The sequence below is a fragment of the Paroedura picta genome, chromosome 8 (assembly GCF_049243985.1).
Source record: "Paroedura picta isolate Pp20150507F chromosome 8, Ppicta_v3.0, whole genome shotgun sequence".
NCBI lineage: Eukaryota > Metazoa > Chordata > Lepidosauria > Squamata > Gekkonidae > Paroedura > Paroedura picta.
In genome coordinates, this window is record NC_135376.1 from 71520302 (window position 1) to 71544298 (window position 23997).

General features: G+C 45.7%; 1 protein-coding gene and 1 long non-coding RNA gene across 9 annotated transcripts; both read left to right on the forward strand.

Annotated features, from left to right (window-relative positions):
* The first annotated feature begins 1227 nt into the window (after window positions 1-1227).
* Window positions 1228-20001, forward strand: LOC143843758 (uncharacterized). Of its 8 annotated transcripts, XR_013233677.1 has the most exons (7): window positions 1228-1321; window positions 1646-1735; window positions 3616-6849; window positions 8972-9310; window positions 10454-14666; window positions 16110-16287; window positions 16844-20000. It is a non-coding gene; the product is annotated as an uncharacterized LOC143843758 (long non-coding RNA). The 8 variants fall into 8 exon arrangements; XR_013233679.1 differs by lacking the exon at window positions 3616-6849 and having other exon boundaries at window positions 16844-19995; XR_013233674.1 differs by having other exon boundaries at window positions 1229-1735.
* Window positions 20002-20161: 160 nt separating this feature from the next.
* CH25H (cholesterol 25-hydroxylase) lies at window positions 20162-23103 on the forward strand. Its single transcript, XM_077347868.1, has one exon. It carries the CDS (start codon window positions 21795-21797, stop codon window positions 22653-22655), a length of 861 nt encoding a protein of 286 aa, XP_077203983.1. The 5' UTR covers window positions 20162-21794; the 3' UTR covers window positions 22656-23103.
* Window positions 23104-23997: the final 894 nt, after the last annotated feature.

Here is a 23997-nt window from a genome sequence, read left to right on the forward strand (position 1 = left end):
GATGTAAATCTCCATATGTTTTAGATGTTTGCTCCTTTGCCTCTCATCCAACATCACAACAATGTTTGTCAAACAGCCTGAACTCTGGTAACTTAGAGGAAAGCAGTTCAGCAGAGCACACAAGACAGTTGTAAGACCTTTATTATATATTTGTTTATATGGAACAAATTTTGAGTTTAAGTACACATTCTCAGTACTTCAGTGTTGATTGTGCTGTAATTTATTAATCTGTGATTGATTATTTATTATGGTCATTGACCAGCATCAAAGTATCTACAGACCACATACATTATTACAGCGTTTTAACAGGAGACTCGGCATCAGGGAGTTAACAAAGGCACAAAACATTAATACAGCATTTTGACAGTCAGATCACTCAGCATCAACAGTAACCAAAGATTTCCGCACTCTGCTGGCAGTGTAGCAAAACTTTGTCACCATGTAAGAAACAGAATTATCTTTATCTGCAATCAAGATGTTAATTAGATGATCATCTGTAAGTCCATGGAACCTTGATAGCAAGGGCAAGATTAAACGGCTTCTGGCAACCTTATAAAAGTCACAGTGTGGGCAATCGATTCACTTACACCTGAATTGCAAGGGCATAATCGGTCCTCTATAGGCACACGCTGCAGTCTTCCACTTAGCAGTCCTGATGGAAATGCATTAACTGGGCCCTCGAAAAAGCCCATCAAAAGCCCTGTTACATTATTCTGTTATATGGTTACAACCACTGTTATTATTTACTGTATGTTTTAACGAAGACTGTTTCATGTATCGTTGATTAGTTTTAATGTAAACCGCCCTGAGCCTTCGGGGAGGGCGGTATATAAATCTAAATAAATAAATAATAAATAAATAAAATTTAGTAAACGTGATATATGTTAGATATGGTGCAGTAGAAAATCCCTCCCAGGACTTTAGTAACCCATATGGGCTTGGGAGTAGGGCCATCTCATTTTGCAGCTCAATATCCATAAGTTGTTGATAGACCAGATGTTTTGCTTGCCTGTGACCGTTTCTAATAGATGATCAGGAGCTAAACCAATTTTAAGAAGTTTCTTAATTATTTCTGTACACCAGGTGGGTTGTGGGTTAACTGACAAGAAAGAAGGAATAAGGCCTACAGTTGAAGATTAATTTTTAGCCAATAGTTAATTATTGTTATCCATGCCCTGGTCTCTACTTTTATCAACCCTGCCTCCTGCCAGAGAACTACATTAGCTGTACACCTTGGAACATTAAAGAGGGCTCTTAGAAAACCTGCTTGAATTTTTTTAAGGGAGCAAAATTGGAGTAAAGGCCTAATTGGGCACCATGTGTAAGTTGAGCCAGTGATTTGGTTTCCAGCACGAATGAAGCCACCATCCTTAGTTTGATAGAATCTTAAGATAGCTGCTGCACTCTTCTGAGCAGCGTCAGCTACTGAGTGAATATGAGCCATTTGCTTTCTGTTATTTTATTTATTTATTTATTTATTTATTTATTTATTTATTTATTTATTTATTTATTTATACTGGAAGATCACACCAAGATATTTGAAGCATTTAACTTGCTCAATATGATGTTGGTCAATATGCCAAGTAAAAAATTTTGCCCTATTGTTAAAGCAAATAATCTTTGTTTTGGAATAATTGATAACTAGGTGTTCCTCCTGGCACTGCAAAGCCAAAACTTCCAAAGCCCTTTGCAGGCCTATTCTGGTCTGGAAGAGAATTACTGCATCATCAGCATAGTAAGTATGGGTAACCTTTTGTCTGCAAGTTTAGGGGCATGAATGTCTGAGTCCTTTAGATGTTTGATTAATGCATCAATATAGATATTAAATAAAAAAGGAGCCAGAATACAGCCCTGTCTTACACCTTTCTGTGTAGGGATCGAGGTGCTTAAATGACCCTCTGGGCTGAATCTGACACGAAGACTATTTTTGTGAAGTTTATAAAGTAATAGCAAAAGCCGGGTGGAGGATGAGGGGGGAGGAGCAACAAGAGTTTATAGCACACTGGACATTTGCTGGTTAGAGGTCAAAAGTAGAGATGAATTTGGATCTGGCAAATCATTTCTTGAACTGAGTGATTTAGGTGCTCTGATTTTGATGTAATCTCAGTTTGTTCCATGGTGGAGAGAGTTGAAAAAGAAATGAGTAGATTTTCTTCTATACAGTTTATTGGCTCAAAAGTCCCTGGGTCCGGTCTTGATTGTTTGGGCAGGTCTGTCCATGAAATTAAGTCCTTCTGATACTTAGTCTGCAAAACATTTTCTTGAGCAATAATCATTGGGAAGTTAGAGTTGGAGTTAAAGGTGTTGGAGTTTTGCAGCTTTGGAATTAAGGAAGATAAAATTAAATTGTTAAATACCCTGGTTGGAAAAATCCCTTTAGAGTAGAGGAATGGTCTCTGTTGCAGTAATATTGCTGGGATCGTTGGGCTTCCAAAGGTAAGCAAAACTCTTTGCACCTGATTCTGAATGTTAAGTGACTTTACTGTTTTTAGTTCATTCAAAGAAAAGTTCTTCCTAAGGAGAACTCTTAAATGCTGGTTAACACGCCATTTCGAGGTCCATTTCGAGTCTGACCTCTGAACTTGTAGATGGTGAGGCATATTTTGCATCTCCATATGTTTTAGATGTTTAGATGTAAATCCCCATATGTTTTAGATGTTTGCTCCTTTGCCTCTCATCCAACATCACAACTATGTTTGTCAAACAGGGCCAGCCTGAACTCTGGTAACCTAGAGGAAAGCAGTTAAGCAGAGCACACAAGACAGTTGTAAGATCCTTATTGGCCACTGTTTATATGGAACAAATTTTGGGTTTAAGTACACATTCTCAGTACTTCAATGTTGATTGTGCTGTAATTTATTAATCTGTGTTTTTCCCTCCTGAGGAAGTAATTTGGGATTTCTGTGCTGAGAGGTGAATTTTGTTTTTTTATGCAGAGCAAAAATGTGGCTTCTCTTAATTGCGTGAAGCTTAACCTAAGGCCTTAGAACAAGCTTTCTCAACCAGGATTTCGTGAAAGTCGGGGGGTTCTTGATGGCTCTGGAAGGATTTCCTGAATGGGTAGAAGTTAATTAATTTGTTATATATTTTTTAAAATTTGTTAAACATTTATCACATGATATGAACATATATGGTCATGTTAACCTGCCTCCCCTCCCAAGATGGCCAATGATGGGCCTGCAGGGGATGGGAAGGGGAGGGGCCCCAGGTGGGCATGTACACAGCTATGCTTCCCGACCATTTTCTGCATGATCACTGGGGTTTCTCAAAGCCCAAAGAATGTTTCAGGGCTTTTCTCAATAGTAAAAAAAAGTTGAGTTAGGCTGCCTTAGAAGCTCAGAAGTATTTAGATAAAGAAATCTTGGTTGATCCAAAAGCAGCCATGAATATTGTAAGTCCTGTTTATATTTATGGATTCATAACCACTATTGAGTCCATGTTGAGTGTAGAGCAGTAGGATAAAAGTATACAAAAATGAATAAAACAATGGCCTGCATTTGCAAACATTCTGCTATGTAGGTATTGTGTCTCCCAGTCACAGAAGGCAAGCCTTTGGAGTAAGTAGTCTTTGCTTCCAGATCTCACAGTTGCCTGTAAAATGCTTGTCTCTTTTAGGCATGTTCCAAGACGTTTATCGCAGAGGGAAACTATTAAGGAAGGCTTTGGAGTTCACGCATGCAGTTAAAGAGATGCAAATGAGTGAAAGAATGCTTCTGATGCTGGTGATTCGATTTGTCAATCAATTGACAGTTGTGTAATTCCAAGTGCAGTTTGAAATTTCAACATTCCTTTACTTCGTTTTCTGTAATCAGAAGTAATTTATTGCAAGCCAAAAGCCACTGCTTGTGAAAGCTCCTTCTGAATGTTGTGCATGCCAGATCTGTAGCTGTTCGGGAATGGTCACCCGCTCTAACATAACACAGCCTGTTATCAGAAAGGACAGTATATAAATCTAAGAAATACATTAGAAGTGCTGATGGATAATGCATTAGTAACAGAATGGGCCACAAGAGCAAAGCCTAGCCAAAGAAGGGATTTGTTGAAATCTCCCATAAAACATAGTGGAATTTAGATCACTAGTTCTAGCTAGCATATAAACTCTATGTTGTTGCAGGATGATCAAATTATAAGAATATGTACCATGGGACTGAGGGTGTGATCCCCAAGCACATTGGGGAACAGCTATTTCTAGCTTTACTGCCAAGTTCTTGTAGTTCTATGGCTAGCAGTATGAGTTTTAGTAAATCAAATGCAGACTTTTCAGGTAACAAATTCAAGGAGTCTAAGGAGACTCCTATAGATTTGATTTCCCCCTCAATATGACTTAGCCATGTAGGTGATTGGTATTCATTAACATAAGGAAAAGGAGACAATTAGGGTCAGATTTTAAATGCATATGATGCCAGAACTTGATTGTTACTAACCATGCTCTGGTTCCCAGTAGTCTTTGGCTGGATTCTAAACACAGGACTGCATAAGAGACATAGTTTGGAATTCCAAGAATTTCTTGAAGGACGACAGATTAGAATTTTTCCACAGCTATGTTAAAAGCATTCATCCAAACTGGAACACCATAGAGTAGTTGGACACTTAGTTTCAAGTTGAAAACATAAATGGCTGCTGGCACATATTGAGTATCTCTGATGTAACAAAACTCCTGTAATTGCCAGGGAGCTAATTTTTGCAGAACTGATTGAATATTCCCTATGTGCCATCCAGTTAGCATTATGGTGGAAATATATTTCCAAGCATTTGACGTTTTTTACTTGTTCAGTGTTACCTCTTACATTCCATATAAGAAGCTTCCATGTCTTTTTTCCCCAAACCCACAATTCTTGACTTCTTGAAGTTCAGTGCAAGTACATTTACTTTACAGAAGTACAGGAATTGAAAGAGTAAGAATTTTAGGCCCGTTTGTGAATGGGACAGTGCTACAGTGTCATCTGCGTATAAAAGCAGTGGGGTGTAGGAGGGAATGAAGTTTAGGCTCTGGGACATTGGGATGGGGCAAGGTCATTCAAAAAAAGATTGAATAAGAAGGGAGCCAATATAAACCCTTTTTTCTTACACCTCTATTAATTCGGATTTTTGAAGTTAAATTCCCAAGGAAATTTGACTTGACAACCAGTAGAATAATAGAGCTTTCTTATAAGATGAAGGAGACTTTTATCTATTTCCATCTTCAGCAGCTTATCCCAGAGAAGATCTTGGGGACAGAGTCAAACACACCTTAAAAGTCTAAAAAAGCTGTTTTAATAGTTTTGGGCCATCTTTCCCTCTATATTTATTGACGAGGTGAAGAAGAATGACACAGTGATTGACAGTGGATTTCCCTTGACATTATGCAGACCCACGTTAAGCCGATTCACCCCCGGTGTTCTTTGGTTTGCCTCACTGCCTCTCTTCTTGCACATTCGAAACCACAGCTGTTGTGTCTCAAGCTGCCAAAGAATGTGGCTAAATTCCGTCCAGTCTTATCTGTTCTTGCATAAGAAGATGTGGGAGTCTGGAATCAATCAGTTGTTTATAAAAAAGTTGCTGCAGTTTGTTAGTGTCCTTAAGTGATTTATTGCAGTTTATTGAGATTTGCAGAGACCTCTTTGATTTAGAAGCTGTCTGTGGCAATTAGTTAAAAAGTTTGTTTAAGCCAATAAAAGAACTCCGATCAAAGCTACTTGCAGTGAGAGTCACAGCCCCAGTGTCTCCCTCATCACCAGCTTGATCTGAACCCCACAAAAACTACACAGTGGAGCAAGAAGGATTCTGGACATTTAGGAACATCTTCTCTGTAACTATAAGCATCTAAATAAAAGGGGTAAGAGGTCCTGGGAGGAGTTGGTGATAAGGGTTATGGGCAAATCAAGTCCATCATTGCCTCTGATTGGCTGTCCACCCACTGGCTGCCCAATCAGATTAGAATTCCTGCCCCTAACCGTCTTCCCACAATTCTGCCACTTCTTCGCAGTTTCTAGCCCCTCAAACACCTCTCCTGAGGTGAGTGAGCTGCCAGGGATGTATGTGGGCTCTTCGGCTTTGCCCTCTTGAGGCAATGGTGCCTGTTTACAGAGCTTAGGGAAGCCAGCCTGTATCTTTCCTGAGGGGGAGCATCTGCCCCAGCCACCCTTTTACGGGCCCTGGGGCACAGCAGCCACTAGGCTGACCCTCCTGCCTGCCTGACATGGAGGCTGCCAGCATGTACCTCCACACTGCCTCCTATCAACTCTGAGGCATGCCTGCAGGCCAAGGAAAGCCTGATAACCCCAGCCTAAATAGCAAGCAGAGGGGAGCGCTGGGAGGAATGCCAGGGAGACGGGAGACCCCCAGGTCTAGACTAAAGAGATCAGTTCCCCTAGAGAAAATGGATGTTTTGAAGGGTGAACTCTTTGGTACTGTGATTGGAGATGCCAGTCTCCAGGTAGGACCTGGGGATCCCCTAGAATTACATCTCCAGACCAAATAGATCAATTTCCCTAGAGAAAATGGATGTTTTGAAGGGTGAACTCTTTTGTACTGTGATTGGAGATGCCAGTCTCCAGGTAGGACCTGGGGATCCCCTAGAATTACATCTCCAGACCAAATAGATAAATTTCCCTAGAGAAAATGGATGTTTTGAAGGGTGAACTCTCTGGTACTGTAATTGGGGATGTCAGCCTGCTGCTTACCTAGCCCTCCTCAGTACAGTCCTGGGTGATTGTCAGATACTTCCAAGACCTCAGAGTCCATGTAGCACCTGGTCCAGAACAAGGCATGCTGCTTCCATATTCAGACCTCATTGTTACAAGAAACATCATCTACCATGAGATCCTCCTGTGAACTACGGAGAAAACAACTATGCCAAAGTGGCCAAAGGTGAGTAATCACCCAACGCCTGTCTGGAACCAAGTGATTAAGACCCAGCCAACTCATGGTATAGACATCACTCTCGGGCTTCTTGGTAAGCTTTAAGTAAAAGTAATTACTGTGAAGTTAGCACTCAATGTCCATAATGTGCATATGCTTGCAGACAGGGAACTTTGACAGAGACACAGTCACAGGGGATGGCAAAGCATATATACCTGGCCCGTGGGAACTAGGCAAGGGAACTGGTCTTAGGTGAGAAGGGGCATTCACACAGGAATATAGGATCAGTGGGTTCTTTGATATGGGTAGGTGTTAACCCAGTTCAAACATCTGTTGCTTGGCCTAGAGGAGAGACAGCAAGGAGCCGTGGAAGCAGGAAGAACCTTTGATATGCAGGTGGAGGCCGATGGGGAGGGGTGGTGCTCCTGAGCTCTGCCAAGGTGCCAGAGCCTGGCGGGAGTTGTTGGGAACAAGAGAGAAACCACCAGATTGTAAAACTAAAAGTCGGGGCAGGAACCAGAGGTTCATGACAATGCCAACAAGCCTTCCCCACCACATTTTCTTCACACCCCTGTCTACCCCTCCACACCCTCATTTGCATACACACCACCACAACCCCCCACAAAGAACACCCCTTAATCCCCATGCACTCACATGCAAGCCGACCCTCTCCTTCCACTTCCCACCCCCAGGTTCTAGCACTCGTTGTATTCCTGGATACAACGGGTTTTAGCCCTGGTTAACTATAACTCTATGCTAGTGATACTTGGTTATGTCCTCCAGTCAAGCTCTTTCCATTGCCTGGTTGTCAGTAGGGAATAATTGTGGTGTCAAGGGATGAACAGTGGCCTCAGTGAAATCATTAGATGTTGAGACCTTGCACTGAGTTTAAGTCAATGCCATGTGGTATGTCTTCAGGATGTTGGAAGAGCCCTGCTGGTTCAGACCAGTGGGGAATCGAGTCAAGCATCATGTTCATCTGGTCAGCCTTTCCCATGAGGTTTCTTCCTGGCACTGGTGTTTGGAGGTTCACTGCTTCTGAAAATGGAGTTTCTCTTTAGTCAAAGAATTCCAGATCTACATGCCCAGGAATGCTGTGTCCAAATATCTAACAAACATGCTAGGAAAATACAGTTATTTATTACAATTGGATTAAAAACACTTGTAGGCCCTATATAATAGCCTTAAGGCAGAATAAAATCATACAAGCATGTCAAATGCAGGCCTAATGCGACCCTGACTTCTTCAGTGGCCAAGCATAATGATTACACAATGGCTCCAGACGTTGCAATGTTAAGACATTAATTTCTAAAACTTGGACCCAGTTAAAATGGTTATAACCATATAGTGATCATCTGTCCCACAAATGGCAGAACAGCCCCGGGTTCCCCCTAAATGGTCTGTGTCCCAGACAATGGCCAGAATATCCCACGGTGTCCTCTGGGCCCACACCCATTTGTTTCCCTGCAGCTGCCCTTCCTTCCGCCCTTCCTTCCGGGTGTGGCGAGGGAGGCCCGCAGTCGGCTGAGGCCCCCGGGAAAAGGCGTTGTGGTAGCAGCGTGCTGTGTGGCCATGCCTGTGTGCTCAGGGCAGGCAGCGCGTCCCGCCTTATGGTCCCAGAATTCTGGTCACCTTATTTAAGCATCATCTGTGACACAAGGCAAAGATATAATTTCAGATGCCTCATACAGATAAACTTCTGCCTGGTTTGAATACACGTGTTAGGAAAGCCATTCTGATAGTATACCTTCCTATCCTGGTCCAAGGAACTATAGTGCAGTTGTAGTATGGAGCCAATGTTATTGTCTTTCTCAGAAAACTCTGCTTAGAGGGGCTCTGTCCTGCTCCCTCTTGACCTCCCATGCTCAGAAACTCTGTTCAAAGCACTGGTTTCAAAGCCAGGAGCAAGGCCCTCAGACACCCCGTGCCTTTTACAGATTCAGACCACTAATGAACTCCTCTTGACAGCTAAGAGCTGTGGCACCAGCCCCAGAAGTCAGACAATACAGGCAGCTGACTTACCAGCTGAGTGGGGGTGATGTCTGCCTCTGCTCTCTCCTAATGTTCTCCCTGTGCTTTCCCCTGGAAAACTGCCTTTTAAAACTAGTTTCGTTTTCCCTTTTGCCATCAGGATCACAGCTGAAAAAGAACAGGAAAAGCAGCTCAGGGAACGTGTGTGGTGGAAGAAAGATTCTGCTTGAGCATCTGTCAGTCTTGTACTTCAATTGCTGCCCACCCTCATCGAGATTCTATTTCTGGGTGTTGCGTATGCAGACTTCACAAGACCCTACAAGATTTGGAGCGTGAAACCTGAGGCTAGAATCTTGAGCCCTTGCTTGGGATTCACCAGTCCTGAGCTCTCAGGCAATAACAGAAGAAACGTATGGACCAATCAAGAGCCAGACAAGATCCAATCACGAGCCTCTGTTAGGAACCGTTGCGTGTCTTGGTGGGCGTTCCAAACGTGTATGTAAGTTCCACTGTTTTTCTCATCGGTTGTCCAGTTATTTGGTGTTTTCTGGTTCCGGTAAACCTGTTGGTTGTGGAGCTGAGTGTTGGTGTCTTACTGAACCCATGAATTTAATAGTGGGTATATAATAGTGGGTATGCTGTAGCAGTGTGTTATTTTCATTATCTGGCAATAATCTACTTGCAAAGTTTTGCGGCTATATATTGGTAGCTATGCTGTGATGGTAAGCAATCTTTTTAGCGGGAGCACTGAAACACATACAACTCTCTCTCTCTCTCTCTCTCTCTCTCTCTCTCTCTATATATATATATATATATATATATATATATATATATATATATCTTTCTATATATATATATCTTAACACAGCCCGCGGCGCCGCGGACTAAATAAAGCCGTAAGGGCTTAGGGGGAGGAATTAGGGCAGGCTCTGTCCGGGATGAGGAAGGGTGCCGATTGGCCCCTTCCTCTGGACAGACCATCGGCGGGGCCAATTCCCTCCCTGGCAAAAAGGGAGAAACTGCGAGCTGCGCGTGACTGCCGGAGGATCCCTTGCCTAGAGCCCGCTGTATTTTGATTACAGCGGGCTTGATTACTAGTATATATATATTCAATTTCTTTCCCACCACTTCCGAAGATAGCTTGTGGATGTTTACAAGTCTCATAAAATCCCATTAAAACCTCCACTAAAAGAAATAAAGCGCCCAACATGGCGGAATATCCCCACCCACCCCCACTAACCGGAGTGGCAAGCAAGAAGGTCAGAATCGATACACTGCTCATACCCAAGGGAGGGGGGCATCAATCTGCCTTGCCAACCCTAGCCACAACCATAGACCTGGTGGAAGAGCTCTGTTTTGCAGGCCCTGCGGAATCCCAGAAGCCCCTGCATGGCCTGCAGCTTCACTTGCCTGTGAAGTTGAGGTATTTGTGTGTGTGTGTGGGGGGGTGGGTATACTAGGTCAAATATCGTTGGGACAAGCTGAGCACCTGCAGCTTTGTCTGGGGCCCCGTGCATGGAGCAAAAGGCTCTTCCTATTTTTGTTTTTCTATGAAGGAAAGGAGAACATATCCACCTTGCTGAAGACTGTGTTGCTTATTTTATAACTATTTTCTCTGCTCTCCCCCCGCCCTTCCTCATAGGTTTCATTGCATTTCCAGCCATGCCACAGGTAGCTATGAAGATCAAAATGTTTTTTGTGCTGGCACCAGTCGCCACACTAATGTTTTCAGGCCAAACTTGGAAAACTTCCTGGACTGCTGCTCAGAGTATGTATTTTGGACAAGAGGTTTGCTTGAGGCCTGGTGAGTAAATAGTTCCGGATGTAGCTGAGAACGAGGGATTGTGTTTCTTACTTTGCACCCACTTGAAGAAAAGACTAAACACAGGTTTCAACAAAAGCCTGAAGGAAATGCTGACCCGAAAATATTTATACTGTTTTTAAACATCTTCCTGTGCTGCCCCCAGCAGGGAGACATCCTCCTAACAGAGTGCCGTGAGAAATCACAGATCCGGGTCACGCAGCCACAATTACTCAATTATGGCACAATTACTCAAAGGGATAATTATGATTCCCTTTATCTGGTTGTTGTTGTTATGTGCGAAGTCGTGTCCGACCCATCGCGACCCCATGGACAATGATCCTCCAGGCCTTCCTGACCATTCCCCGGAGTCCATTTAAGTTTGCACCTACTGCTTCAGTGAGTTTCAAGCCAACTTTTGCACTCTCCTCCTTCACCCGCATCAACAGGCTCTTTAGTTCCTCTTCACTTTCTGCCATTAGAGTGGTATCATCAGCATATCTGAGGTTGTTGATATTTCTCCCTGCAATCTTGATCCCAATTTGTGACTCCTCTAATCCCGCATTTCTCATGATGTGCTCTGCATACAAGTTAAATAGGCAAGGCGACAGTATACAGCCTTGCCGAACTCCTTTCTCAATTTTGAACCAGTCAGTGATTCCATGTTCAGTTCTCACTGTTGCTTCTTGACCTGCATATAAATTTATCCGGTTATATATTATCAAATAAGACACGGTTGTAAAGGGAGAGAGCTAAACTATTAGGCTGAATAAATATTTCGGAAATAGTTGCCGATTGGACTTCTGTGTCCAGGAATCGGGTGTTGGTGCCATCTTCTGGTCTTAGAGATGCTTGTTTATCACATAAGGTTGTTTGTAGTGTGCTGGACTTAACCATAAGTGTAACCTGCTGTGTTGGCAAGTTTCTTCTTTGCTATAATGTAGTATTAAAAAGTAGCTGCATTTGTGCTAAGCTTAGGCCATTTTTAGTATACACCAGAAGTGACAGCATCTGTTATTGATAGATTGATAGATTGATAGATTGATAGATTGATAGATTGATAGATTGATAGACTGATAGACTGATAGACTGATAGATTGATAGATTGATAGATTGATAAATTTCTGTATCGCTATCCCATATGGCTCAGGGCAGTTCACATAAAACATTGCAGGGGTGATATATGGAACAGTGTGAACATATAACACAGTCACAAAATAACACATCAGCAACAATCAAACAGTGGATCTAAATCAACAGAACTCCAATGGCTTTGGTCAGTGATAACAACAACTACAATTTCCAAGGAGGTCAGGCTTGTTCAGGTCATGGAGGCGGTGTCTGAGGGGGGACCCGCAGATGTTTCTCGGCCGGTCAGAGTCTAGCAAATGCCTGGTGAAGGAGCTCCCTTTTTTAGGCTGTGCAGAAATGGTTTAGTATTTAGACAACACTTCTGTGATAGAAGGCATTTTTGCTATACAGTTTTGCCCAAATTCCAGTGTTTCTGCATTGCAGGAGATATTATGATGTCACCATATCGCCAGTGATGCAGGCTTGGGGGGGGGGGGCAGATTGGCAGATCTTTTGCACATTGCTGGGATGTGACAACCCTAATTTGTGCATACTGTGCTCTTACACTCACAAGTTGTGTCAGCATTGTTAATTAGTCCTTAACCATTCAAGCAGAGATGGGTTTTGTGTACAGTCTGCTACTGTTAATGCTAGGCATTCTATTGTGTGAAAACCAACCCACCCCCCTAAAGGTTCTTGCACTCATGGTGTTAAATACACCTTATTATGGAGAAATTGCTTTTTGGTTCATAAGCTCATACAAAAAGCCTTATCCCTGAATCCCTGTTGAACAATTTAAGTGGATTTTCCCTTAGGAACATGAGTTATTATAACCATCTTGATTCTTTTCCAGCTTCCTTGCATGGCAGATGGTGCTGTATTATGAAGAAGAGTCGGGGCTTTTCTGCACATGATAAATATAGTGAAATGCTTACCTAGTGTAGGTGTTATATTCTGGCCATTCTGTATGACATCACTGACATCCAGCATATGGCCAGCTGACAGCTTGTGACATCCTCCATTTTAAAGCGTGAGTTCGGGAACTGCATAAAGTGGATGCACCAAACTAAAAAGCAGTAGCTACCAGAAAGCAACCAGCAGGCATACAATTTAGCACTTTGCCATTCAGCTGGCGTAACACTATTTTTATTGATGTGCAGAAATGCCCCTGGTTTTTATACCCTCCTTTTCAGTACCCAAATTGGCTTGCAATCACTTTCCTTCTCTCCCCCATAGGTGGGACTGAGAGAGTTCTAACAGGACTGTTCTGTGAGAACAGAACTATCAGGGCTGTGACTAGCCCAAGGTCACCCAGCTGCATGTGGAGGAGCGAGGAATCAAACCCGGCTCTCCAGATTAGACGCTACTGCTCTTAACCACTATGCCAAACTGGCTGCAAAATGTATTTCTGCCTCAGGAATACTGCAGATAAAATCCTGTTCTTTTAACAGTCCTATTGCCCTGTTTCCCCTCTTTCTTGGCTCCCAAGGCGAAGGAAATAAACAAGCAGAAATGACTATGGCCTACAGATACACCAGGCTGCCATGTCACTTATGCAGGGCACAGGCTCTTTTGTGGAGCCACAGCAAACAATTACATCTGTAACTGCAACAGGAGAAAAGCACGGTGCATAATCTGCTCTCTTCTAAATGTAAAACCATGTGTTAATAATGAAAATAGAAATGCCTTCTTTAAAGAACGTCTCTTTCATCTGGTTAACCTTATCTGTATCTGTACAGATGTGTATCCAAAGAAATGTGCATGCACACAAAAGCTTATACCTTGAATAAAACTTGGTCGGTCTTAAAGGTCCCTCTGGACTCAGACTTTATTTGATTACGGTATTCCTCATTTCCCTCCCTGATCATGGAATTTCTTTGCTTTCCATGGAGTGAAAAGATAATGTATCCTTCCCTATGGAACATGATTTTGGCAATAACCGAATTAGCTTCATAAAGATGAGGGGACAGAGAGAGGTAGTCCATTAATAACTCTCACACTAATTGAGGGAACTATATCAGGGAGGCTCTGGTACTTTGGCCACCTCATGAGAAGGAAGGACTCCCTGGAGAAGAGCCTAATGCTGGGAGCGATTGAGGGCAAAAGAAGAAGGGGACGACAGAGAATGAGGTGGCTGGATGGAGTCACTGAAGCAGTCAGTGCAAACTTAAATGGACTCCGGGGAATGGTAGAGGACAGGAAGGCCTGGAGGATCATTGTCCATGGGGTTGCGATGGGTCGGACACAGCTTTGCAACTAACAATAACAATACCAGGGAGGCTCATGAAACTGTTGTAAGGTCCTAAGAAGAGCCTTGCTGGATCAGACCAGCAGTCCATCTACTCCAGCATCCTGCTTCATGCAGTGGGCCAACCAATTCCCATGTCTTGCTTTTTTCCTGCCAGATTGTGTTGAAAATGCAGTGTGGGAAATATTTTAGATATACGCAGGATTTCCTTTGGCATTTTAATACAACGGATGAGGAAGCACTGTGGCGTGCTTCCATTTTGTGTGCATTTCCAAAACTAGCTGCTCTTGAATCCAGTCTAAAACAGGATGGTGCAGCTGTGGCACTTGGTAAACAGAGCTCTGGGATGAGATTTAGCCAGATATATCCTGAGTTTGTGACTTCTGAGTCCTGTTTCTCAGGATTGCTGTTCCTGCAACTTGTGTAGGATTGATCAGAGTCTGCAGGGGTTCCTGTCGGTGGATGTTTTGAGTACAGAGGCCAGCATCTCATGATGTTATTGCAGATTTAGACAGCCTGATCTTAAACTCAAGAGGAGGAGGAGGAGTTGGCTTTTATACCTGCTTTTCTCTACCAGATGGGGTCTCCAAGTGGCTTACACTCACCTTCCCTTCCACACCAGAACATCCAGTTGCAAAGGGCATTAAAACAGCACTTTTTAGTGTGCATGTGGAAGTGCCCCTTTTTGCTGCCATCTGCAAAGAACTCTGGAGTGCCTATTCCGAGTTCTGCCTAGTGAGTATCATAAATATTTTTTTCTACTTTTTACCCCCTTAACTTTTAAAAAACGGATTGCTGCTTGCCAAGTTCTAAATGTTATGCAGTCTGCAGAAACTCACCTACAAGAGCAAAGGGAGAGTACGTTACTGGATGGAACGGTTTTATTTTAAAACCGTAAATATCCAGCATTCAGGATCCGCAGTCCTGTGCAATAGTCATAAAATGCTCTTGGGCTGCTTTAAGTCTGCTCAGTAGAGGGCAGCAGTGCATCATTTTCCTGTAGCTTTACAAGCCTTTGTAAGGAACTGCCAAAATTCCTCTTCTTATGCCACCTCACAGGGGAAGGCCTCCGAAACAGCTGGGCCAGTAACTCAGCCTTCCTTTATGCTTTGACGTATGCCTGTAAGGTGTGGGGAGATGAAGAGTAATGAAAAGCGGGGTATAAAAAACAGCTCTTCTCTCTCCAGCATGTTGCCTTTACTTCCTGCTTCTTCCCTCCTTGTAAGTTCTCCCAGTTTTGGAGATCCCAAAACGGCAGTTTTGGAGAGTGGACCTGATGGCATTATACCCCCTGAGGTCCATCCCAGGAGACCTAGTTCAAATCTCCTCTCTCTGAGCTATGAAGCTTACTTCGGACCATTGACAACAAAATCTGAGTTCAGTGGCACCTTTAAAACCAGTACAGCTTTATTCAAGGCGTGAGCTTTCGGGTGCAAGCACTCTTCCTCAGACAATGCATGCACTCAGAACTCATGCCTTGAATAAAGCTGTGCTGGTCTTGAAAGTGCTATTGGACTCAAGTTTTGTTGTGATACTTCAGACCAGGGAAAACAGGAGAACAACCTGCCTTTGACCTTGGAGAAGGAGAAGGTAAAAAAATGTCACGGATATGTAACGTGACAGACATCCTGGCATGGAGAGCACTTCATCGTGCATATCTGTCTTCAGTGTGCATGTGCGAGAAGCACTGCATCTTACCCACTTTCAAACAGCTGTACATTCCAAGTGCACACAGACAATGACTCTTTGAAAAAAGCTCCCTTTGCCAAGGAAAAACTGGCCTATTGCTGGCTGGTGGGGATCTGAGCTCCCCAGTGAAGAGGGAAGCTCTGGTCTCGAACTGGGAGAGGCCCCCCACCAGAGTGCCAACTGAAATGGTCACATGCTTTAGGGTCTGCACAAGAAGCAGGTGAGGAAGAACAGGTTTGGTGGATGTTAGGTGCTTGAATTTGCACCTACGACTGGGCAACCGGGTGGTTATTAGAGCCATGCTGAGTGCTTCCTTGCTCAGGGGAAGATTTGCTTTCAGAGGGTCTGGAAGGTTCCCCGACTCCTTTACTCATTCCTTTTGTGGTGCTGTAAGCAACTCATCACACGGTCAGTCTTCCCTCATGAGGGATCCTATAGCATTAAACAACAACAAAAACAACATCTGTCTCTTTTCTGCCATGATACAAGCTGTCTCTCTAGGAGGAGGAGGAGGAGGAGGAGGAGACAGAGCCAGGCCAGGGGTTGTGTCGGGATCAATACTTTGAACTTGCCCCTTGGAGGTCCAGTGGTTTTGTTTTCATCGGTCAACAGGCGCTGCCACACAAAGCTCCCCTTGCTGACTTCTATGCATCTGATCGAGGCAAAGGCAAGTCTGGATTTTGTCTTTGGTTTTGCTTTGGGCAACTAGTAACCTCATCTGAGGGTAGCAGCGAGTGGAGAATATGGAAACGAAACTGGATCGGAGAAGTCCTTGGGTATTCAGCGAAACCAAAGTAGGGTAACTGATCTCGGTTTCGCAATGGGAAGACAATTAAATGGATTAAAAACAAAAACAAAACTCCAACATTCTGGCAGAAAGCCTGCAGGTCTGTCTAATGCACAAAATGCCCTCCTTATTTAACCTGTGGCATGGGTAGGGTAGCCAGGAGTTCCCAGGACTGCCTGGCAGTCAGGCAAGGGGCGTTTGGAGGCGGTTTGCCACTGCCTGTTCTGTGCCTGTCTCCATTGTGAACTTAGGCAGGTTGTGTCTGGTTGGGCAGAAGGGACTGTGCCTGAGCTTGGCTCTTGTGGCCTTTTCTTGCATGCCCAGGGAAATGCTGATTGCCACTTTTTTTTTTTTTTGGTGGGGGCATCATCTGGACTTGGAATTGGGGTCACTGTAGGTGGGCAGGTAATAGTTGTGAATTTCCTGTATTCTGCAGGGGGTTGGACTAGATGACCCTGGAGGTCCCTTCCAATCTATGATTCCATGTTATGATGACCCCTAGTGATTCATTTCAACTTCAGTGCTGGAGAAGGCATCTGCAGATTCTGTGAACAGCAAGTCACAAACAAGGAACTCCTAGAATGCATAAAGCCTGATGTATCACGGGGAGGCAAAAACATGAAACTCTGGCTCATTTACTTCGGTCATATCATGTGATCCAATTCAACAGAGAGAGCAATTATGCTAGGACTGGTCAGCGGTAAAAGGAAATGGGGCCAACAAAGAACATGGCGGTTAGACACAAGCAAAATGGACACCGGCCAGAGCATTAAGCAACTAAAAGAAGCGGTACAAGATTGGAAGACCCAAAGGGTCGGACACGACTGAATGGCTAACATCATCAACATCAGTGCTCCTTGGAGAAATTCCATCCAAATCCTTGGAGGTCTCTCATACAAATACTAGCTAGGTCTGGCTTTGCTTACTTCCAAGATCTAATGGGATCAGAATCATAGACTTGCCTGGGCTATCCAGGGCAGGATCCCAAGTGCACTCAAGTAGTGCAAAAACAGAAGTGCATTTTATTGTTTTGACCGATGACGAATTTAATGAATCCAAGACATAGTCCTCAAGAGAGTATCCAGTTTCTTTCCATAAGTGCAGGAGGATCTGTTGCACCACATTTCTGTTCCTTATTCTTCATCTGTTTAAAACAAGAGATGCCTCAGACATGGCAAACCTACCATATCAGCACAAAACATCTGTGTGCATGGTCCACTGGCGCAAGCACAGCATAGACGTTGTGTTGGATGTTCTCATTGCCGTATTCAGTCGCTGTTCCCTGGCCATTTCTGAGTGCAGCTGAACGCATGTGATGCACTGAATGTAGCATGAGAATGACTCAATGTGTGAATTATATATGGATTATTCACACATTCATTTCAGATAGCAGTCCTCTCTTTCACTGGAGATGGAGAAGGAGATAGGAAACTGGGCTTCCAGTTGCTGGACTCTGCTGCTTGACACAAGTTCTCAGGTAGGGGGATTAAGGGCCTAAATGTAAGGTTTTGTGGGAGGTTTTGTGTTGGAACTTAATTCCCAGATTCACTCAAGTGCAATTCAGATTGGGACCACAACACCCAGGGAGAGATGGCCGAAGTCTCCCCCCGACTCCTGGCTGTTTTCCCCAAATAAAAGAACTCCCGGGAACTCCTATTTGCCATACAGTGGAAACTTCGATGTGCTAGCAGGGGTGGCTCTCCAGATGTCCATGGACTACAATCCCCATGAGGCCCTGGGAATTGTAGTCCATAGACATCTGGAGAGCCACAGTTTGGCCATCCCTGCACTAGAATTCAGGTAATTTCCTCTAGCAGGGCAAACAGCTTCTGCCTGGCACTGCTTGTGGATGGGAAAATAGCTCTATTAACTCTCTAAGTCCCCCTTTCCCCTGTGCATCATGGCCCCCATCCAAATCAGACCCATGCCACTGGTGTCAGGATCAGCTTCTGTGAAATTAAACTGTGGCGAAAGCTTCATTCAGGAGTTAACATCCTTGATAGCAAAGGGACAGGAGGGACTATTATGTTTGTGAGCATTTGTCTGCTGATGCAAATGAGGGCTTCTGCCAGCCAAGGAACCAACCAATCAAAGGAACCAGTTAAGGTCCAACCAGATCACTCCTCTTAGAGCCAATCTGATTGCTCTGCTTAGGGCTAATCAGAGGCAGCAGCAGGCTGCCTGAAAGGTATAAAAGTGCATGAGTTTGCCTGTTTTTCTCTGTTCAGTATTTGGAGTTTGTTGCTGGAGTTGCCAAATAAAAAGAGCTGCTCTGAAGAATTGGAGTCTGTGTTCACTGAACCCACAGACCTAATAGGGACCGGTTTCTGGCTTCTTTTTGTCCCCCAGACGTTGCTTACTCCAGCACTCCCAGTGTCAGAATTCTGAGACATCTGAAGGGGCACATTCCTAAAAGGTGCAAATTACAGTCTCCAGATGGTATTTATCCGCTGAATTCAAACAACATGTTTCATTAGCTTCCCTGCATCTGGATATAGTTTACTTAACTCTGGCCTCTTTGCACATGCAGATGCATTTTGTGTGCCCCTTTCCAATTCTGTAGAGTTGCAGAGAAGGTATTACAAGGGCAGGGTTTTATAGAAATACATTCCCCCTCCCCCAACTCACCTGGAGGTGGGAAAAGCATTACTGGGAGGGAAAGGGCCCAGAGGTGTAATCCTCTGGGGTGGGGCACGCACAAGGGGCGGGCTTTGCAAAGTCTCGGGAGACTCTCTAAGAGGCTGCCCGCATGCCATGGCAGCAGCACCTGCCCGAGCAGGGGTGTCGGCTGCAGCATGCAGAGAGGTGGCGGGAGACTAGGAGGGACCTCAATAGAAGCTGATGCTCGTGGGCTTCCTCTAAGGTGGGGTTCTTTCCCCCTCCCAGATGCATGGTTGGCATGACCACTAGGGAGGGGATCGAGCTAAGGGATCTGCCCCCTGCGCTCAGTTTGCCTGCAGTCATTGTATTAATAAATGTGGTGGCCTCATTTATTCCAAATGAAACGTTGTGTTTGTACTTCTTCACACTCCAGATTTGTCCCTTCCCTTCCACAGCAACCAGGCAATGTCAACATGATGAGCCAGAAATCAATAGAGTCAGTATAAGAAAACATACATAAATGTTACTGTTAAATAACATGCCGATTAAAATGTTCTAAGTTTCTGCAACCAAGACACTGGTTGTTGCAGGAAGAGATGAGCACAAACTGGGGCAATGCAGTGCGCTTTGCACTTCATGTGTGATTTGCGAACAACGAACCATCTTGAACTGGTTTAGTTCTTGAAGTTCCTGTGGTAGAATGTTTCCCTGGTGTGCTAGAGATACTAAACTCGTGGGAGATCGCTGGCTTACTCTCCTCTATCTGCCCTCTAAGTTTGGAAATGACTGGATTTATGAGGTCCAAATTATGCCCCCCCCCAAGGTGCTCCCAGGAAAGTGCTTTCTGGGAAATGGCAGGTGCAGGTTTAGGAGGTTCAGGTGTGTATAGTGCGGACTCTGAGCAAACTAAAGACATAAAACTTGAAGCAGATCACTGGATTACTTTCTTCTACCTGCCCTGCAAATGTGGTTAGAATTGAATTTACAGAGTCTGAGTTACAGCCCCTCAAAGAAGGTCTTCCATTGTGCCCAATAGAGGGACAAACAGCACCGAAAAACAAACAGCAAAAACAACCCCCCACACACACACACAAATCAAAGATAACTTGAAGAGACTGTAGAGAAGCCGGCAGCAGAGCAAGGGTCCCTGAATGTTTGGTGTGTGTAGTTGCTGATGGTTTGTTCAATATACTGTTGAACCTGTGCCTGGCATTTCCCCCAAAGGAACCTTCCTGGCTGGGTTTCCTCAGACCTAGAATCATAGAATAGTAGAGTTGGAAGGGACCTCCTGGGTCATCTAGTCCAACCCCCTGCACTATGTAGGACACTCACATCCCTATTGCTCATCCACTGTAACCTGCCACCCCCTTAAGCCCTCACAGAGTCAACCCGTTGGGTTTGCCATGCCATGGTGACACTGGTTCTGCTGGGCTTCTATTGCCCTTGCTTTTCTTGCTGTTTTTTCCCCACCCACTGTAAACAGTCACGGATGGGGCACCTTCTTTGAGGAGCCATAACTTGGACCCAGTAAATCCAGTCCGTGACAAACTTTATTTTGTGAGCCGGTTGGTGCCCATCGCTAGGATCTTGCCCTAAGCACTCAATATATGTAGAACACAGTACAGTAATTGTTTAGGTACACTGGCCTTAAATCCACCCCTGGTTCATATGTGGATGAGTAGAAACTCTTTGCCTGAGGCACTTCCCTGTCTGCAAAACACTTTCCAAAAATCCCTTTGTCCCATAAAAATCTTCTCCAGGTCATTCTGATGGTGGAGGAAAGGGCTGTCACACTGCAGCCAATCAATGATGAGACCGTGGGCTTTTCAAGGCAGCAGACATTCAGAGGTGACCTGCCATTGCCTGCATCTGCATAGCAACCCTCGAGGTCTCCCATCCAAATCCTAGCTGCGGCCAACCCTGCTTAGTTTCTGAGATCTGACCAGATCAAGCTAATCTGGGCCATCCAGGTTCGAGCATACTGGTTCTTCTAGGATCAGCAATATCCCTCCACCAGCCAGCTTGGCGTAGTGGTTAAAAGCAGTGGCCTCTAATCTGGACAGCCGGATTTGATTCCCCACTCTTCCACGCGCAGCCAGCTGGTGACCTTGGCCAGGTTCTCTCAGAGCTCTCTGTCTCACCTACCTCACATGTGATTGTAGGCTGCTTTGAGGCTCCTTTGGATAGTAAAAAAAACTAGGGTACAAAAAAACCCAGCTCTTCTTCAAAGTCTCTTTTTTTTAAAGAGCCATGGTTGGTTTTCTGTGGTGCTCGGCTGCAGAGCCGGCGCTCTAGGGCCTGCCTAAAATTTAGAAATCAGATGGATGTTTGTCGCCGCGGTGAGCTTGTGAGACGTCTCAAGAGGAGAGTTTCCTTTTCCGTGCCCGAGATGGCAGCGAGGCTTTCCCTCACTCCCTTCCCTCGTCCCTTATTGTATTGAACTGATGATCCCCGCGGGTGATTTCTGCGGCCAAGAGACTCTGCTTTCCGCTCGGCCGCCTGGTTCGTGGGGAAGGTGCCAGGGGTGTGAAACGGGCCGAGAGGGAATCGGCGCAGGGAATTCCGGCGCTCTGCGGGGGATGTTTGTGCGCTTCTCTTCTTTCGGGGAATCTGAGGCTCACGTGCAGGCGGGGTGTGTGTGTGTGTGTGCCTGTGTGTCTACTGTGTGACGCGGGGAAAAAGCCGTGCGGCTCACTCGCAGGAAGGGTCCTTGTCGTCACGGAGGGCGGGAAGGCGCCGCCGGTTTAAAGGAGCACCGCCAGCCGCGGCCGCACACGCCCAGCACCATGAACCGGACGGCGGCGAGCTTTGGCGGCGCGCTGAGCGAGGCCGGGCTGCCGGGGCGTCCGAGCGCGCTGCTCCTGCAGGCTGCGTGGGACTGGCTGCGAGCGCGGGAGTGCCTGCTGGCCTCGCCGTTCTTCCCGGCGCTCTTCAGCTTCGGCGCCTACATGGCTTTCTGCGCGCCCTTCGTGGCGCTGGACGCGCTGCACGGCCGCCTGCCCGCCTTGCAGAAGTACAAGATCCAGCCGCAGGCGCGTCCCTCGGCGGCGGCCATGGCGGCCTGCGCGGCGCGGAGCCTCCGCGACCACCTCGTCTGCGTCTTCCCCGCCACCGTGGCGCACTGGTGCTGGCGGGCGGCGAGCCTGCCTTCCGAGGCGCCCGAGCTGCCGCGCCTGCTGCTGGACGTGGGGGCCGGCCTGGTGCTCTTCGACGCGCTGGCCTTCGTGTGGCACTGGCTGCACCACCGCGTGCCCTGGCTCTACCGCACCTTCCACAAGGCCCACCACCGGCACGCCTCCACCTTCGCGCTCAGCACGCAGGACTCCAGCGTGTGGGAGCTGCTCTGGCTGGCCGTCTTCGCCGCGCTCATCCCCGCGCTGCTGCGCTGCCACCCGCTCACCGAGATGGCCTTCTTCCTGGCCAACATCTGGCTCTCCGTGGAGGACCACTCCGGCTACGACCTGCCCTGGTCCACCCACCGCCTCGTGCCCTTCGGCCTCTACGGGGGAGCCGTGCACCACGACCTCCACCACGCCAAGTTCAGGGTCAACTACGCGCCTTACTTTACGCACTGGGACCGCCTCTTCGGTACCCTCTACCGGCCGGCCGGGGACAGCCCCGCGCCCGACAAGAAGACCAAAGACTGAGACGCCGACGGGACTGTCGGGACGGCGCAAGCCGAGGAGCACTAACTTGCACATGCCTGTGAATCTATTTATTTATTTATCTATCCGGGTGGAATGTCTCTGGCGATGATTGTGTGGGTCCGAAAGAGAGAGAGAGAGAGAGAGAGAGAGAGAGAGAGAGAAAGTCATGGCACAAGCCATCGGAAGAAGACCCGGGTGGATCCCGGTTTCCCTTTCGGCTTCCCAAGCTTTTATAAAGCGATTGTACATGGTCTGCATATGGATGGGCTGTCAGCGGGGTTTTGCTTGCTGGAAGGGGGTTGAAGGAGGGTGCGAATAAAGACTCCCATGGAGTTCCTCTTGCCTTGAAATGGGAAAACAAAAATAGAACCACTGACCTGAAAATGATCACCTTAATATATTTGTGAGATTTTAATTATTTATATTCTTGTATATGGGAGAAATAAAAAAAATGGTTATTTATATTGTACCTTTTTTCTCTTTCATGTTTCTTTTCTCTGCATCTTTGATAGCTTTGGAAGAGGTTCTTTGGAGATTCCCATTTGCTGATTTTTAAGCCGGTGATTTTTGGAAGCACATGATAAAATGACATCTGTCAAAAAGGGGAAATTAAAAAAAACCTAATTTAGTGGCAGAATTGTGGCTGTCTTACCAAGGGGGCTGGGGTGGTGGTGGGATGCAACACTGTAGACCTTAGTTTCTACACTCTTATACCAGCCTACCTGCCTCTGATGTCATGAGTCAATTGCAGTAATGCTGCAGGTGTATTGTTAAGTGGTGAATGCAAACTGGTATAGAGTTATGGGCCGGTGAAGAAAGAATTAGCATCTGCCTGCAAAGGACTGATTATTCTTAACCTTAATAGAATCATAGAATCATAGAGTTGGAAGGGACCTCATGGGTCATCTAGTCATCTAGTCCAACCCCCTGCACTATGCAGGACACTCACAACCCTATCGCTCATCTACTGTAACCTGCCACTCCATTAAGCCTTCACAGAATCAGCCTCTCTGTCAGATGGCTATCTAGCCTCTGTTTAAAAATTCCAAAGATGGAGAACCCGAGGAAGCCTGTTCCACTGAGAAACCGCTCTGTCAGGAACTTCTTCAAGATGTTTAGAGGGAATTTCTTTTGAATTAATTTAATCCCATTGGTTCTGATTCATCCCTCTGGGGCAAACAAGAACAACTCTGCTCCCTCCTCTATATGGCAGCCTTTTAAATATTTGAAGATGGTTATCCATCCGATCCCCTCACAGTCGTCTCCTCTCCAGGCTAAACAGACCAAGCTTCCCCAACCTTTCTTCATATGTCTTGGTCTCCAAACCCCTCACCTGTACTCC

Excerpts from the sequence above, each read along its gene's own strand:
- CH25H (XM_077347868.1), top strand. The coding sequence starts at position 21,795 with ATGAACCGGACGGCGGCGAGCTTTGGCGGCGCGCTGAGCGAGGCCGGG.